Source organism: Osmerus eperlanus, chromosome 1 (genome assembly GCF_963692335.1).
Source record: "Osmerus eperlanus chromosome 1, fOsmEpe2.1, whole genome shotgun sequence".
Taxonomy (NCBI): domain Eukaryota; kingdom Metazoa; phylum Chordata; class Actinopteri; order Osmeriformes; family Osmeridae; genus Osmerus; species Osmerus eperlanus.
Genome location: NC_085018.1, coordinates 14,370,471 through 14,386,807, shown reverse-complemented (window position 1 = coordinate 14,386,807; position 16,337 = coordinate 14,370,471). Strand labels below are relative to the sequence as shown.

The window sequence follows — 16,337 nt, the reverse complement described above, 5'->3', positions numbered from 1 at the left end:
CTGTTTCAGTGAGAGGAACTTTGACCCTGAGAAATCTCCACTTAAGATATGAAGGACTTGTTCTGAAAGGCTGATCCTATGTACTTACCACAACCAAAACACCAGAAAACCACTTCTGAATCACAGATAATCAGCGGACGTCTGTGACATCATAGCCTTCCAGCCTTCTGGCCATCAGCAAGGCTCCCATGGGGATTGCGCAACTCGATGGTCTCTTAGGACATAGGAAGCAGTGTACAGTAGAAGTGTACGGTACGAGCATTTCTTTTATCCTTTGACTTTCTCAGCATCAACACGCATGCCAGGGATCGGTTATGTTCACGTTTGTGAGCATGTTGACTACAGGCATCCCACTGTCAAACCCAACAGTACTTAACTTCTGCTCCCTCCAAAGTGGCACATCTCTATGAGCCCTATCAAAGTTTTATTTCCATTTATGCCGGTGTCATATGTTGTTACGTGCAGCTGAATACCCATTATGTTTGCTCGCAAACTGTTACTGCTCTCACAAAGCATCTGCATGCACTGCCTGGTGTGCCGTCTTAGGGATTTGCCCTTCAAACATTCATGAGCCTGTGAGGGTTTGTGGACTTCACTTTTGTGTGCGAATCTGTACTGCATGTGCGTGTCTGTGCGATGACGTGCATGTGTTTGAATATGTGTGTCTGTGTGTATGTGGGTGAGGATGAATGCATACGCATATGTGTTTGTGTACGTGAATGTGTGGATGCGCGTGTTCGAACAGCTGTATGTGAGCTTGAGTGTATAGTGTGTGTGTGTGTGTGTGTCTGCCTTTGTGAATGTGTGTGCGCACGTGGGTGCTTTTGCATGAGCATGTGTGTGAGTGCATGTGTGTGTACATGTGTGTCCGTGCATGTGTGTGTGCCTGTGTGCATGTGTGTGTGCCCGTGTGTATGTGTGTGTGTTTATGAGCCTAACAGCTGCTGCTCCAGGTTTGAGGACCCTTGACTCTAATCAGCATGGTTTAACTCTCCTCCATCCTCCAGACTAACAGTACCAGAGGCCTGTCAGCCAGGGGGAGCACGAACAGCAACCTCTGAAGAGCACCTATCTCTGGGCCCCGCCAACCACTCTGGCCCTCTAGTGAAGATGCAGGAAGGGAGGAAAAATGATGGCACAAATGTATATAATTACACTTTAGCTAAAGGACATGGACATGTACGGATAAGGAATCTGTATTTACTGCTAGTTTTACTGCAGCATCCCTTTCGCTACTTTAACATTTCTCTATAGCTTCCTGGCAAGTACATACAGTCCTGTAGATGGTCTAGGATCCATCTTCTACATTGTTTCATTAGTAATAAGATGATTTTTAGTGTAATAATTTTCAGGTGAATTTTTGGAGTGCTGTCTTCCATTTACTAGGACAGTAAAATTTGAATGATGGCATATTCATGTTCAAACTTGTCAAGTAATGAAAAGTGTGATGCCATGGGTGTAAATAAATCATAAATTGTAAATAAATCATAATACTCCCATATAAGGAATTCCTGGTTCCTGTGACGGGGCTGGGGCTGGGTTGCGTGTGTGAGGCCTGCTCTGAATGGACACGCTGTTTCAGTTCAGGGAGCATCATGGCCAGATTGAGGCTGAGCTCTGAACCAGTGAGAGACAGCGGGGAAGGGGAGAGGCTGATCAGGGAGGTGGTGATGGGGGGGAAAATCACCATGCCCTCAGCAGGGACCACTCTCTTCCTGCTCTCACACACACACACACACACACACACACACACACACACACACACACACACACACACACACACACACACACACACACACACACACACACACACAGAGACAGACCAAAGATGCAAACATACACACACAAACTGACACAAACACACGCACATGCATGCGCACACCAAAGATGCAAACACACACACACTCACACACACAAAACAAACTCACATTGCCCCCCGGATCACTGTCTGTTTCCAGGCCAGTATCCTGAGTGGGTGGCTCTCTCATGTTCCAGATATTAAATTACTCATGAAATATTTGCTTGTCCTCCAGGCTCCAGTGCAGCTTGCTCAGAACTCCCCCCACTTAACCCCCAACGCAGCTCAGGGAGCAGGCTGGTGTCACCTCTTCACGCAAGGTCAATTTTTCCAATTTGGAGACGATTCATTAGAGGGCGTTTCACTTCGGATCAGCGTCAGAGGCCTTCTCTTGTCACCTTTCCCTCCGACACAGTTTTACCTCTCTTCCTTAGCAGCCAGTCTTCTGGGGGAGGGACGAGCTGCTGTCCTAAAACAAGACGTGTGAGAGGCCAAACGTTCCTTGATTCTGTTAGTGGAGGAAAGGCAGGAGGAGAGGAAGAGGAGGAGAGGACAGAGGGTGATAGACAAAGAAAGACAGAAAGAGAATGCGTGTGAGAGAGAGAAAGCAGGGGGAAAAAGAGAGAAAAAAGAGACAGACAGAATAGACGAGAGGCACACGAAGCAAGAGAGAGTGGGCAAGAGAGTGGGAGAGAGCGAGAGAGAGTGGGAGAGAGCGAGAGCGAGAGAGAGCGAAAAAAGAAAGAGAAAATAAAAAGCCTTGATCCCTCACGCTGGGGTGAACTTGACTGTACCAGAAAGTTCCATCATGTTCACTGAACCTTGGACACATTTTAAAGGCACAGACTCACAGTTCAGAAGGGCACCAGAAGAGGACACATGCAGGTTAAACTTCCTCCTAGCCCTGTTCTGTGATGCTCTGTCCCTTCCTGCAAACGGCCTACTGTTCTGTGATGCTCTGTCCCTTCCTGCAAACGGCCTACTGTTCTGTGATGCTCTGTCCCTTCCTGCACCGGCCTAGTTCTGTGATGCTCTGTCCCTTCCTGCACTGGCCTACTGTTCTGTGATGCTCTGTCCTGTCCATTCCTGCACCAGCCTAATGCTCATCTGAGGGCCTTAAACTGCAGAATAGCAAATGCAAAAATTGTTTGGATTACATACTGGCCATTCATTTGATACTACATCTTGACAAAAGCCATTTCTGTTAGTATTTCTGACAGAAATACCGGTTTCTGGTCTACTGGTCTATCCTCCGTTTGTCAAACATAGCAATGATTCATCTGTAGTATTTATTTATCTCATGACACTCTGGTTATATGTTTAGCGACTGTAAGCCACTGCAAAGCAAGACAGGTACACTTAGCTACCTCTAGCTGTATAGATCAGATCAGAATCAGAAGGTTGCCGGTTTGATTCCTGGCTGTGCAAAATTACGTTGTGTCCTTGGGCAAGGCACTCCACCCTACTCGCCTCGGGGGGAATGTCCCTATACTTACTGTAAGTCGCTCTGGATAAGAGCGTCTACTAAATGTAAATGTAGCTAATGTTTCACTCTGAGGTAAATACTACACAATGCATTGGCAGTGTATTCCCATCCACGTTAGTCACTGATTACAAACAAACTTTCCAAAAATGAGTGTGGCTCAGTTTGTTGGAGCGTAGCATCTGGAATCTAAAGGACAGTGGATGGAAATCCGGATGCATGCAGAGATTTTGAATTGGAATTGGTGTTACTGCTAGCCCTATGGTTCTTTTGTCGGCAGTTAAGTTTAACCCTCTAATATGTCAATTTAACAATATTTTGAGGTGGAATCCACCATTGTTGCTTGCAGCTATATTTTAAAATTATTATTATTAAAAAAAGACAATTTGGAAAACGTCAGACCGTATGGAATAAAGATCTTAGTGTGCTTTCCACAATTAAAGGTCTAAAAGAGATTAGTCTGACTTTTATATGACCTTCTTTTTCAATTAAAATTTAATCCAATTAGTTCATATCTTCAGGAGAGATCTTGATGAAACTGCTTCTCTGATTAACCAGAGGCAGGCTAGGGTGAGGCAGACAGTGGGGGTAGGCTAGGGGTGAGGCAGCTGGGGGTGAGGCAGCTGGGGGTGTAGCAGGCTGGGGGTGAGACAGGCTGGGGGTGCAGCAGGCTGGGGGTGCAGCAGGCTGGGGGTGCAGCAGGCTGAGGGTGAAGCAGGCTGGGGGTGAGACAGGCTGGGGGTGAAGCAGGCTGGGGGTGCAGCAGGCTGGGGGTGCAGCAGGCTGGGAGTGAGACAGGCTGGGGGTGCAGCAGGCTGGGGGTGCAGCAGGCTGAGGGTGAGACAGGCTGGGGGTGAGACAGGCTGGGGGTGAGACAGGCTGAGGGTGCAGCAGGCTGGGGGTGCAGCAGGCTGGGGGTTCAGCAGGCTTTGGGTGAGACAGGCTGGGGGTGCAGCAGGCTGGGGGTGAAGCAGGCTGGGGGTGAAGCAGGCTGGGGGTGAGACAGGCTGGGGGTGAAGCAGGCTGGGGGTGAGACAGGCTGGGGGTGCAGAAGGCTGGGGGTGAGACAGGCTGGGGGTGAAGCAGGCTGGGGGTGAAGCAGGCTGGGGGTGAGACAGGCTGGGGGTGCAGAAGGCTGGGGGTGAGACAGGCTGGGGGTGAGGCAGGCTGGGGGTGAAGCAGGCTGGGGGTGCAGCAGGCTTGGGGTGAAGCAGGCTGGGGGTGAGACAGGCTGGGGGTGAGACAGGCTGGGGGTGCAGCAGGCTGGGGGTGCAGCAGGCTGGGGGTGAGACAGGCTGGGGGTGCAGCAGGCTGGGGGTGCAGCAGGCTGAGGGTGAGACAGGCTGGGGGTGAGACAGGCTGGGGGTGAGACAGGCTGAGGGTGCAGCAGGCTGGGGGTGCAGCAGGCTGGGGGTTCAGCAGGCTTTGGGTGAGACAGGCTGGGGGTGAGACAGGCTGAGGGTGCAGCAGGCTGAGGGTGCAGCAGGCTGGGGGTGCAGCAGGCTGGGGGTGAGACAGGCTGGGGGTGCAGCAGGCTGAGGGTGCAGCAGGCTGAGGGTGCAGCAGGCTGGGGGTGCAGCAGGCTGGGGGTGAGACAGGCTGGGGGTGCAGCAGGCTGGGGGTGCAGCAGGCTGGGGGTGAGACAGGCTGGGGGTGAGACAGGCTGGGGGTGAGACAGGCTGAGGGTGCAGCAGGCTGGGGGTGCAGCAGGCTGAGGGTGCAGCAGGCTGGGGGTGCAGCAGGCTGGGGGTGAGACAGGCTGGGGGTGAGACAGGCTGAGGGTGCAGCAGGCTGAGGGTGCAGCAGGCTGAGGGTGCAGCAGGCTGGGGGTGCAGCAGGCTGAGGGTGCAGCAGGCTGGGGGTGCAGCAGGCTGGGGGTGCAGCAGGCTGGGGGTTCAGCAGGCTTTGGGTGAGACAGGCTGGGGGTGAGACAGGCTGAGGGTGCAGCAGGCTGAGGGTGCAGCAGGCTGGGGGTGCAGCAGGCTGGGGGTGAGACAGGCTGGGGGTGCAGCAGGCTGGGGGTGCAGCAGGCTGGGGGTGAGACAGGCTGGGGGTGAGACAGGCTGGGGGTGAGACAGGCTGAGGGTGCAGCAGGCTGGGGGTGCAGCAGGCTGGGGGTGCAGCAGGCTGGGGGTGCAGCAGGCTGGGGGTGCAGCAGGCTGGGGGTGAGACAGGCTGGGGGTGCAGCAGGCTGAGGGTGCAGCAGGCTGGGGGTGCAGCAGGCTGGGGGTGAGACAGGCTGGGGGTGAGACAGGCTGAGGGTGCAGCAGGCTGAGGGTGCAGCAGGCTGGGGGTGCAGCAGGCTGAGGGTGCAGCAGGCTGGGGGTGCAGCAGGCTGGGGGTGCAGCAGGCTGGGGGTGCAGCAGGCTTGGGGTGACGTTTAGTAAGGTCAGAGTTATATTAGGTGTGAAAGATGTGTCTGTATGAGAGAGTGTGTGTGTGTGTGTGTGGGGGGGGGGGGATGTAAAAGTGTGCCTTGTCCTCACCCCAATCAAGTACAGAGACTGACTCATTAAAATAGTGAGTGAGGAGGGGGGAGATATGAAACTTCAAAATGTGAGAGGGACACTCTCCCCCTCTTCGGTTATAAGAAACTTTGACCTGCTTCCGAGTGTGGTATTTATGTCTAAAAAAAGGTTTCCGTAGAAGGCATTTCATTCTTTCGTCTTCCTTTTCAACAACTTGTCCCTTTTTTCCCCAAAACCCCTCTCCTCTGTGGTCTTCGCTCTGTCTGGGCGTTTTAGTTCTGTTCTGCTCCTCTTCTCCGCCAGATCTCAGAGTAAGGTGAGAACCCAGTCACCCATACTTATTATCATCTCAGTCATGAAATCTCCAACCACGGGGCGGCCATGGCGGGAAGAGAGACTTGGGATCGGAGGCCCCTTTTATTCCATCTGACCGAAGCTGCTCTGACAGAGTGCCACTTTGTGTAGACCCAACACCACACAAATATCAGGGAAATATATATTTCATTGCGTGGGAAAGGAAAAAAATATTATTTTTTTTTACATGAACAGAATGCTAGATTACTGGATGCTGAGCATTGCCCATCTACAAGAATTATATATGTTGTCAGAAGTGATGTTTAAAAAAAAAAAGCTTTCTCCTCCACTATCTGATCTTTGTTTCCGGGAAATCCAATTCATCTTGTTTTGTCTATATGGTTATATCCGGATTAGATGCAACTTTATCTGTGGCGCCTCCCAGCCCACCGTAGGTATACATGGGCTGGACGAGTGTGTGGGGGAAGGGTGTGTGTGGGGGGGGGGGTCGTGTGTGTATGTTGCGTGCGTGCAAACATGTGTTTGTGTCTGTGGACTTGACTCGTGGCTGAAGCAGATTAATGCTTCTCTCGGTCGCAGAGTATTTCAGGCACAGCTCAGATTTAAGAACTTAGGTGATGTGGAGCATGAATCTGACTCGATCTATAAGGCGATTTAACAACTCTGTGAACCTTGGAGGGTGAACGAGCTCGTACAGAGTCCTATGTTTCCATGTGTGTATATCTGGAATCTGCAGGCTTCGCATAAATTCCAGGCCCCTGGAAGGTCGTCTATCTGTGCTTTTTCCCTGTTCCAGAAACATGACATATAAATCATTCAAATCACCTATGTTTTTTGGCCGCTTTCCTGACTGGATGTTTGGAGTGGAGTGCTTGTCCTCTGTCTCTTAACAAAGGGCTCTGGAAACCAGAAGAATATAACTTTCTGGGTTGATGTGGAATTGTATGATAAGCCACAAAATTAAAATAAATAAAAACCATTCTGTGTAGCTATGGAAAAAAGCCACAGGGTTTTTTGTACATTAATTGCAAATTAATTTTGTTTTGTATTTTATACAGGTGCAGACCCCATCTTAAATATAAACATAGATGTATTCACTGATACATTTATCATACATTTATGATAAATAATCCATTTTATGTTACAAACATAAAACGTTTGGTCATACTTGCCCTTTATCAACCCTCAAAGGCTGTGACAAAAGCTTAGGACACAATGTGCGTGCTTGCTGATGCACTTGAGCCTGTGTTGTGGGCTCTGTGGAGCAAGGGAGGGGGGGTGAAGTGGGGGATTAGACCTATACATCAATATACATTTGCTGACAATAGTCTGCATTTAATGCTTGATCACTCCTTCTATTGGTAAACATGCTAGCTATCATAGACTTGGGCTGGAAAAACCAGCTTTACAGTTTAATGTATGACCCGTAAGTCCAGCCAGATTAGTCCTGATTGGATCGTTGGTGCCATATGTGACCTACAATCTGTGCTCCGCTTGTATTGGCAGGAAGAAGGAGGGTCAGCCATCTCCCTGGCCAAAGGTTTCCATGGGAACGACCTCTGGATCTCGCGGCCGGCGTTTTCGAAGCCTTCGCTCATCTTGAGGAAGCATTACCCAGGATTCCTTAATGTCAGGCATCTATCCTTCTGCTCTAGTTCACCTCTCCTCTCCAATGATCCGACTCCCTGTGTTTCCCAACACCACGTACACGCACGCACACAATACACGCACACCACCTACACACACAACACACAAGCACGCATACGTAGTACACACAGGCACACAAACAAGAGTGCATTCATACACGCACACACTCGTACACACTCGCACGCACGCTCACCGCTGGTATTGTTGCCGCTCAGCTGTCCCGCTGAGCTATTCTTGTTTTCTGTGCACGATGCGTCCAGTATCTGCTGTGATAATGCAATTAATCGTCCGACTTTATACACCCCCTCCCCGCCCCAACCCACCCAGCCTCTCCAGTCACGCTCTGCACCAGCATGCACACTCAAACAAATGGCTGCTGTCATGTTTCGTCAATCTGGGTTGACTGAGGTGGGGGTCCTTCCATGCCTGTCTGTCTTGTGAGCGAGATGGAAAACCAACCGAGCTGTCACGGTTTTATCCATGAAATCTTTTTTTTTTTTCATCTGAGGTTTCAGCTTTTTGTTTGATATAAATGTGGGTGTGTTTGTTTTCCATCTGTGCCGCTGTGTGCGTGTCAGCTGACCTGTCCTCAGGTACCCGGCACGCAGTGAGGTTTCTCCATCATCGCCTCTCTGGAGCCTTTACCGAGACTGATGAAGAAACATCCTCCTGGTTTGATGGGAGATGTTTGATGGCACAGTAGGAAAAGTCCAGAGCAGGTGAACGACAGGAGGAGGAGGAGGGGGAGGAGAAGTGGAGGAGGGGAAGAGCGGGAGAGGAGAAGGGGGGACAGGTGACGACAGGAGAGAAGGAGTAAGAACAGAGGAGGGGGAGGAGAAGAGGTGTAGGAGGAAAGGGATAGGAGGGGAGGGGAGAGGAGGGGAGTGGAGGGGAAGGTGAGGAGAGGAGAAGGAGGGAATCTTCTGGATGTACATATCTGGTTGTACCTCTAAGAATATGACTGGTTTAAAGAGGAAGGTAGAGAAAAGGAAGGGAAAGAGAGGGAGAGAGAGAGAGAGACAGAGATGAAAGACTGAGAGGAGACTTAATTAAGAAAGAGAGAGACAAAGTCATTGATAAGAGTGTCTTGACCACCTTGGTGAAACGGATTTACAGTGAATTGACTAACAAGGAAGTCATAATCGAATTCTGCCAAGGCTTTCAGGGCTTGTAATTAAAGCTGGACCATATTACTGGTCTGGAATTAAGGTTCTGGCAGGAGGCTCAGAAACATGGCACTCAACAACAACACCAGTACAACACAAACACACACAGAAACGGTCTCCTTTCTCCATTTAGTCATTTAGCAGACACTTGTATCCAAGATCTTAAACAAATAATTTGAATATACTAGAGTATGAACAATCACTGGATACATCAATGCAAGTTGAATCTGATGTTCCGTCTATCTGACTCAGTATGAGTGTCACCTTCTAGTCTTCTTCTCCTTCTTAGTGTTAGTAAAGTGGTGTGATCCAGTGGTGTGATCCATGCAAAATCAGAAGTGTGAATGTCAAATACGGATGTCTGGGGTCAGCTACTACATGACAGCCGGCAGTATTGAAGTGACTGTAAATAATGTTTTATTCATATAATAAAGACATGATGAATATTCTTTTTTATAGTTATTTGTAAAACAAGTATTCATGTTATTGAAATCAGTCATGTGGAAATTTGACTCAAGTTATCCTTCTGTGTTATGATATTTGAATGTAATGAGTTCTGAGAGGGATGTTGAAGGGAAGGGTGTTGTCGCCAGACTGTCTGAACAGGCTCTCTGAAAGGAGCCAGCCTTCTGGAGTCTGGGGCTTTGGGAATGCAGAGCCAAAGCAGGTGGTAAAGTCCACCTGAGGCTGAATACCAACATGATACCTCCAGTCCACAAGTACTTTGAAGAGAGCCCTCCCCTCACACACACACTGATTCCCCTGCTCCTTCCTCCCCCCTGGTGCTGCGCTTTCTTTCCATCTCTCTATGTTTAATTTTCTTTCTACTTTCTCCCTCCCTCCCTCTATCTTGTTCTCTTTCTCTCTTTCTATGTCTGTCCTCTCCCTTTCTCTCCCCCTACTTTCCCCCTCTCTTTTCTGCTCTCTGCCTGAGTCCACGGATCGCACTTAGAGGCCAGCCAGTGTGTTGGCTGGCTGGCGGAGGGTTAATCCTGGTGCAGAGGTTTCTCTCTAGATTAGAGTGTCCTGTTGGTCGACTCTGTCTGGGGTCAGAGGTCAAACAGCGACCTGGTACAGAGCAGGCCAGTGCACTTTCTCAGTCTCTTTATCTTGCTGCCAGGTCAGCTGAGAACGACACCTCTGCATAAGCCCCTTAAGGCTAAAGGTGATATTAATTCCGGTCAAGAGAGAGTATTGTGAACCGACTAAAATTGAAGCTAAGCATTTCTGGAGGTTAACGACACTTATGGGCTGCTTGAGCTTTCATGCCACACACACACAACACCCCCCCCCCCCCACACACACACACTGACTGTTGAGTTGAGTAGATTTAAGTTAAGTTAGTCCATAGGACCACAATGTGATCGGAGCAACGATTGATGAGGTACTTATCCCACATGGACTATTGCGTTTAGGAACGTTTTGCTTCAGACCAAAATAGAATGAAAACCAACACAATTCAGTTTACATTTAGTCATTTAGCAGACGCTCTTAGTTAGTTAAACAGAATTAAACAGAATAATGTTCACACAAAAAAAAACAGAATTAAAAGGCAACACATACAGCTGAATATGAAAGCTCAGACACCCTTTTTGTATGACTAAATCCTAGTGGTCTGTATTACAAGCACATTGAAACCATGACTGCTTGTTTTTGAAACTCTAGATGGCACTGTTGATACAATCACAGCGATGCCATGTCAAGTGACACAGATGGAGAGAAAAATATTATTTCGCACATCGTAAGTCAAGATAACCAGAATAAAATCTATTTATCAACATTTATTATGCTCTTTACCTGTAACAGAATAAGTCACTGCCATCACTTTTTGCTTTTACTCAAAGATATTTGTTATTATGTTGTAACAGAAAAGTAACATAATCTAATTTCCATATAACTCCAATCCACACCAAGACTACAGGACAATGGTGAAAAATAATACATGTGCTTTTAGATTTCAGAACTTTCCTACCCTTGAGATAAGCAGAGAACCATCAAGTTAATCCAGATACCATTCAGATTAAAAGGCTGACCCTTTTCTGAACTGGCGAGCACAAGACCAAATAATGACAAGGTCAAATAATCGAAACGTGTTTTAACACACTGAAACAAATGCCTTCCAAAATAATCAATTGCCTATTCCGTAAATAGGCAATTGATTCCACATTTAGAAAGTTAAAAAAAATAAAAATACAATGAATTAAACAAAGCTAAAGTTTTCACACATTTCAGACATACATGGCAATGAGATTTCAATGTGTTCTGCAGGTTTTATGTTTACTTCATCATATAAGTTTCAGTGTAAAAGTGTGGGACTGTTGTGAGGAAAAGAGCAGTGAAGGTTTCATAGGAGTTCTAGCTCTGTAGCCGAGAGACACTAGAAGAAACCAGACCCACAAACTGGTTTATAGAATCCCTTCACCACCGAAAACATTGAGTTTCAGACAGAAACGTACATGGGGTGCAATTTCTGCACAGCTAATCATCTTACAGTTTGCCTCCATTTCTGACTTCCACGTGCTTGAACAATAAACCACATACAGCACATTTAGACAGACCGTTTGAGCAAAATGTCTTTGAAAGTGTTAGATTTGTAGAAGATATTATTCCCTTTGAGCGTGTGTTTTGGGATTGCAAGTCTGAGACACCGCTGCATCTTCTGGTGGCCCTGAAGACTGCCTTCCTGCTTATTTTCAGACATTTTAACCCTACTCGTCCGTAACACGTATGGAAAACTACATCATCACGACCATTCGCAATTCTCCGTTATTGACTAAATTCACAGAAGCTTGCCTTCTCTGCATAGCCGCCCATGCTGATCTGGGGTTTTCCTGAAATCAACAGAGGCAGACCCTAGTAACAGCAAATGGCCAATTGAGTGTAGATGGTACATATGCAGCAATTCAAGGGTTCACAGATAAAAATGATAATTTTAAGACAGGTATGAAATGTTTGAGATAGGGAAGTGGTAGAATGGTAATCCCTTCCCTCCCTCCACAAAGACTGGAGAGTTTGTAAAAAAGGCATCTTTCCTCATGTCCGCCACCTCCTAGTATAAAATCCAAAACTGTAATGTTTTTTTTTTACCCATCATGCCTTGGTCTGTATAAAATCTTTAGGATTACACTACCAGCTGCTTGGACAGGAAATCGGTTTTATACTGCTTTAAGGAAATTCCAAAATTCTGTTTGTGGCTTGGCTCCGAAGGGAAAACGAATTCAGATGTCACATCCCCGTCAAACGAACAACAGCTATGTTACTGAGAAATCTGTACTGTATTTTATTGTGAGAAAAAAGGCACAGTGTGACATTACTGTATGATTTCCAGATATATACCTCTGAAAACACACAGGGATTCATTCTACTGGTTCAGCAAGCTGGGTAATGGCAGCTATGACAGTGCTATTTACTGTGCCAACATGATGTGACAATTTAGACCAGAAGCGGTTGATTCTAAAAACATGAGGTGGTCAATTCTCATATTCTTTATACTTTCATTCTTTGAGTGTTATAAACCACCAACCGAGGGTGCAGCGTTTACATTTTAATCATAGTTTTTATTTTAAATCAAAATGACCTATCCAAAACCAGACATAAATATGTATACCAAATATAAATCCAACAAACCATTATTACTTTGCGATGACATTTGACAGACCAATAAAATATTCTCTAGATCTGACCAAGTGTACACTGCATTTTTAAATCAAGAGTAGAAGTGTAAGATGCTAGAAAATGTTACATTTTACTATTCAATAATTAGAACTAAAAAAGTATATACATACTTATATAAAGTATGTATAAGTATTATTATAATTATTATTATAGTTATATTATAACTATTTTTATTTTTTCTATTTTTATATCTAATTCTTCATTATCTATTCTGTTTTTCACAGTTAAAATATTAATATAATGAACAATTGAACAATTATATTATACAATTGTAAAGAAAATTAATAATACGAAATACAAATATACTAATAAAAAAAGAATACTGCTATATGTTTGATTCATTTGCCATGAATGATACATTTGAGAATTACTTTATTGAGAAATACATAATCATTTTATAATGAATGCAAAAATATGGCTTACCACCCAGACAGAATGTAGCTACAGTATATGGAGTTGTGAGTAAGCGACATGAGATTCTACAGGCTGTGCATAGTGACCCAAGTGAGATAAGTGAGGGTCTGGAGATGTAACTCTATAGCTGGTCTGTAGTTAACCAGCTCTTACATATTAACTAGGCATATTCATACTGTATGAACTAAAACAGACAGTATATCACCAGTAAATTCTACGTGTGTATTGGACGATGATATTGTTTTTTTTAAACTAAAAATACCAATCAAGTAATGATCGATTGAAGTGTGTTTCAATAGTGTGTAAAAAAATGATTTACATCCAATATCTCAAATCAAGGATATGAGAGATAAGTAACCGATTGAGATGAATTGTCTCCAACTGAAATACCCTGACCAACATGGCTATATATTCTAACTGTGATGATTAACAGTAATATTATAAATTACTTCATCAAGTTTATCAAAATTACACAGCGAGAACTATTTCAGTGAGACAGTCATTGTTACAGGGCAATTCAATTCAGAGCAGTAGGATAATATGAGGCGAAATATGTTTCTTGTGCATATCCTACAGAATGAGCTGAAACTGAAACTAAAGTATTTCATTTATAAAGGCCCGTTATGCACATGGACCAGTTTAACAAAGATGGAATAGCTAAATTAAAATAGTGAGCAAACAATCTTTCTTTTATTTGCATGTTTTCAAAAGTACTGTAAGCATGGTGTCCTCTTCGTCTGACTGAAACTTCTCATACTAAGGTGAAAAGGTAGGCTACATTCCTACTTCTTACCTAATCCTAAAAGAGAGGATTTGGGCATATTACATTTTTCATAATATTAGGCCTATAGGACACAGATTATTTTTAAATTGAGGGTCACCGAATCTCTGAAGTGGGCCGGAAGAAATGACATGTAGGCTACCTAAGCATAAAAAGAACGATTTCTTACTATTAGTTGGTCCACGCTCCTTGTCACCTGTTCAGCGGTAAACCTCGAATAGGATTGAAACTATAGTTCAGACAATCGGTTCAAAAAAAAGGTGAATAGCCTGTACTAAAACACTTTCCCCAGAAAGTCACTCCTAAATTTTGATTATGAGTATAAAACAGTCAGTTAAGAGACTGTTTCTCCTAATGATTGACAGCGGGGACTCTGGAAATTGTTTTTGATGGGTGAGATTAAGTTGCGTTTACATTCCTGTACGCATTGAGCAAAATGATTGGTTCAAATGTATACATTTTATAAACGTAAGGTTTCTCTCTTTACACAGAACAAATATGTTTGCCATATAGACATAGCTAACACACACGGGCACGTCTGTTTTGCACGATTCTCCCCCCTGTCTGCTTCTTTTGGTTTCGCCCAAACTTGGTTCAGATTTGAGTTTTCTATGGCATCCACTGCACTCTATTGAAGGTGAAGGTCCGCTCGTCTCCGTCAGCATTTGCTGTCAATGGCTTTCAGGACTTATCTTATTTGAATGTCTGGGCTTTTTACACTCTCGTCCAAAGAAACCAATAATGGATATTCTATGGATTTTATGGATAATACCCAGCGTGATAGCAGTAGAAGGTAAGACAATGCCTTATCCCTTGTGAACAATATATATAAGCGCACGGACGGTAACAGCTTATTTTTTGAAGCACGTTGAACGATTTACTCCACTCGGCAAGACTAAACAATTCCAACATTTAATATGAAAGGAAATTGGAAATATAAATTAAAATGGAAATTGTACTGCGCTTTTGACCGTTGGCTTGTGAAGTGGATGTTGCACCAAACATCCCCGTATCCCCACAGGTAGCCTAGGTAGGTCCCTGTAGGCTGCCGCTTCACGTCAATTAGGCTACAGCATCCCAAGCGAATAAACAGCACAGGTTATGCTCTACACCTATCAAGCTAGTTGATACGTTATAATGCTGCCAATGTGACAGTATCTTGGTTACAGCCGCCGGAACCGCAGCCCCTCTTTACTCTTTGGCGGACAGGCACTTTGTCATGCAGGCAGCATGGCGCTTATTCTCTCAATTGTATAATGAAAGCTGTGTGCCACTGTCACATTAGCTGGGAATAATTTCACAGACAACACGGTATTGCATTTTGTTGCATCGAGCCTCTCGATGGTGTGATGATTCTGTGCGCTGCGTCTTCGGAACGCACCGCAAATCACTGGGGCACGGAAGACTGAAGTGCGAGCAAATTGTGATGAGTTTTCTGCCTGAGCGTGCGGGCTTTTTGTTGTTGTCGTATGTTAACGTTGGTTCTCAAAACAGGTTCGATAGTAAAGAGACCTTAGCGGTTCCAGAGATTTGAACTTCTCGCTTTTGTCAAAGTTAATGTTATCTCGTGAATAACCTACGTTTCGATTCTAAACCGCAATTAATGTGTAATACTCTAGAGACTGATTGCTACAAAAGATGCGGGAGACCTCCACGACCCAGTCTCTTATTGAGCAGGTTGAATAGAGTCGGCCAATACGCCCTCGACCTTTAACAGGTCAAAAACCCACTGTGAATTTAATATCCCCTATATTAAATTGCACATGAGAAATTGAATATATATCTACATATATATTTACAACTGCATTGAACAACATTGCCATTCTTAAAATGTATAAGCATTGAGTACATACTGTAGGCAATTACAATAGTTAAAATGTAGCCTATACATTTATAGTAGTGAATATGAGTATCCATGTCTGATGCACAAGCCTGCATGCCTAATTTACACTGGTTAAAATGGGCGAAGCTTCTGCAGTAGCCTACAAGCTAGTCAAATGTAGTCAATTTAATTGGTCCTAAACTGTTAATAAACGGTTCTTGAGCGTAGGCCTGTGTCAATTGGTTGGGCCAGTTTGTATAGCACGGTTCTTGACCTTATATGTATTATATATTTCTTTTCTTCATGAACTTCATTAATTTCATGAAGATACAACCAACCAAATATTCTCCTTGTATTATAGTAGGCTATAAAAAATATGTTGTCGATGGTATTATTTGATTATTATTAATGTAAATGGATTTGTAATAGTATATACAACCAATCTTGATCAAAGTGTATAACCCATCCTAAATTAATAAAATAAAAAAACAAAACCATGCAACTATTACATTTGGCCCATAAAAAAATATACAATATATCAGATATATTCTACAGATTTGGTCCCAATGATTTATGCAGCAATTTGTACAATTCAATACACACTATATTACAATATATAATTACATTTTGTATTGTGTACTAACAATTAGCATTATCATTATCTGAATATTATTATTATTATTGGATAATTACACCCACATTTTTGGTGCGTCTGTGCTTAATTAAAAATGTAATTAAAGCATGTATTCTATGTACAGGAGTTTTTGG

At 44.7% G+C, this 16,337-nt stretch overlaps 1 protein-coding gene across 1 annotated transcript in view; it reads left to right on the top strand.

The window, feature by feature from the left end:
- The first annotated feature begins 14,391 nt into the window (after nucleotides 1–14,391).
- Nucleotides 14,392–16,337, top strand: part of ephb2b (eph receptor B2b) — a 109,315-nt gene continuing 107,369 nt past the window's right edge. Inside the window, exon 1 of the mRNA XM_062456282.1 lies at nucleotides 14,392–14,540. Coding sequence (XP_062312266.1) covers nucleotides 14,489–14,540 — 52 coding nt within the window. The 5' untranslated portion in view covers nucleotides 14,392–14,488. The remainder of the gene's footprint in view (nucleotides 14,541–16,337) is intronic.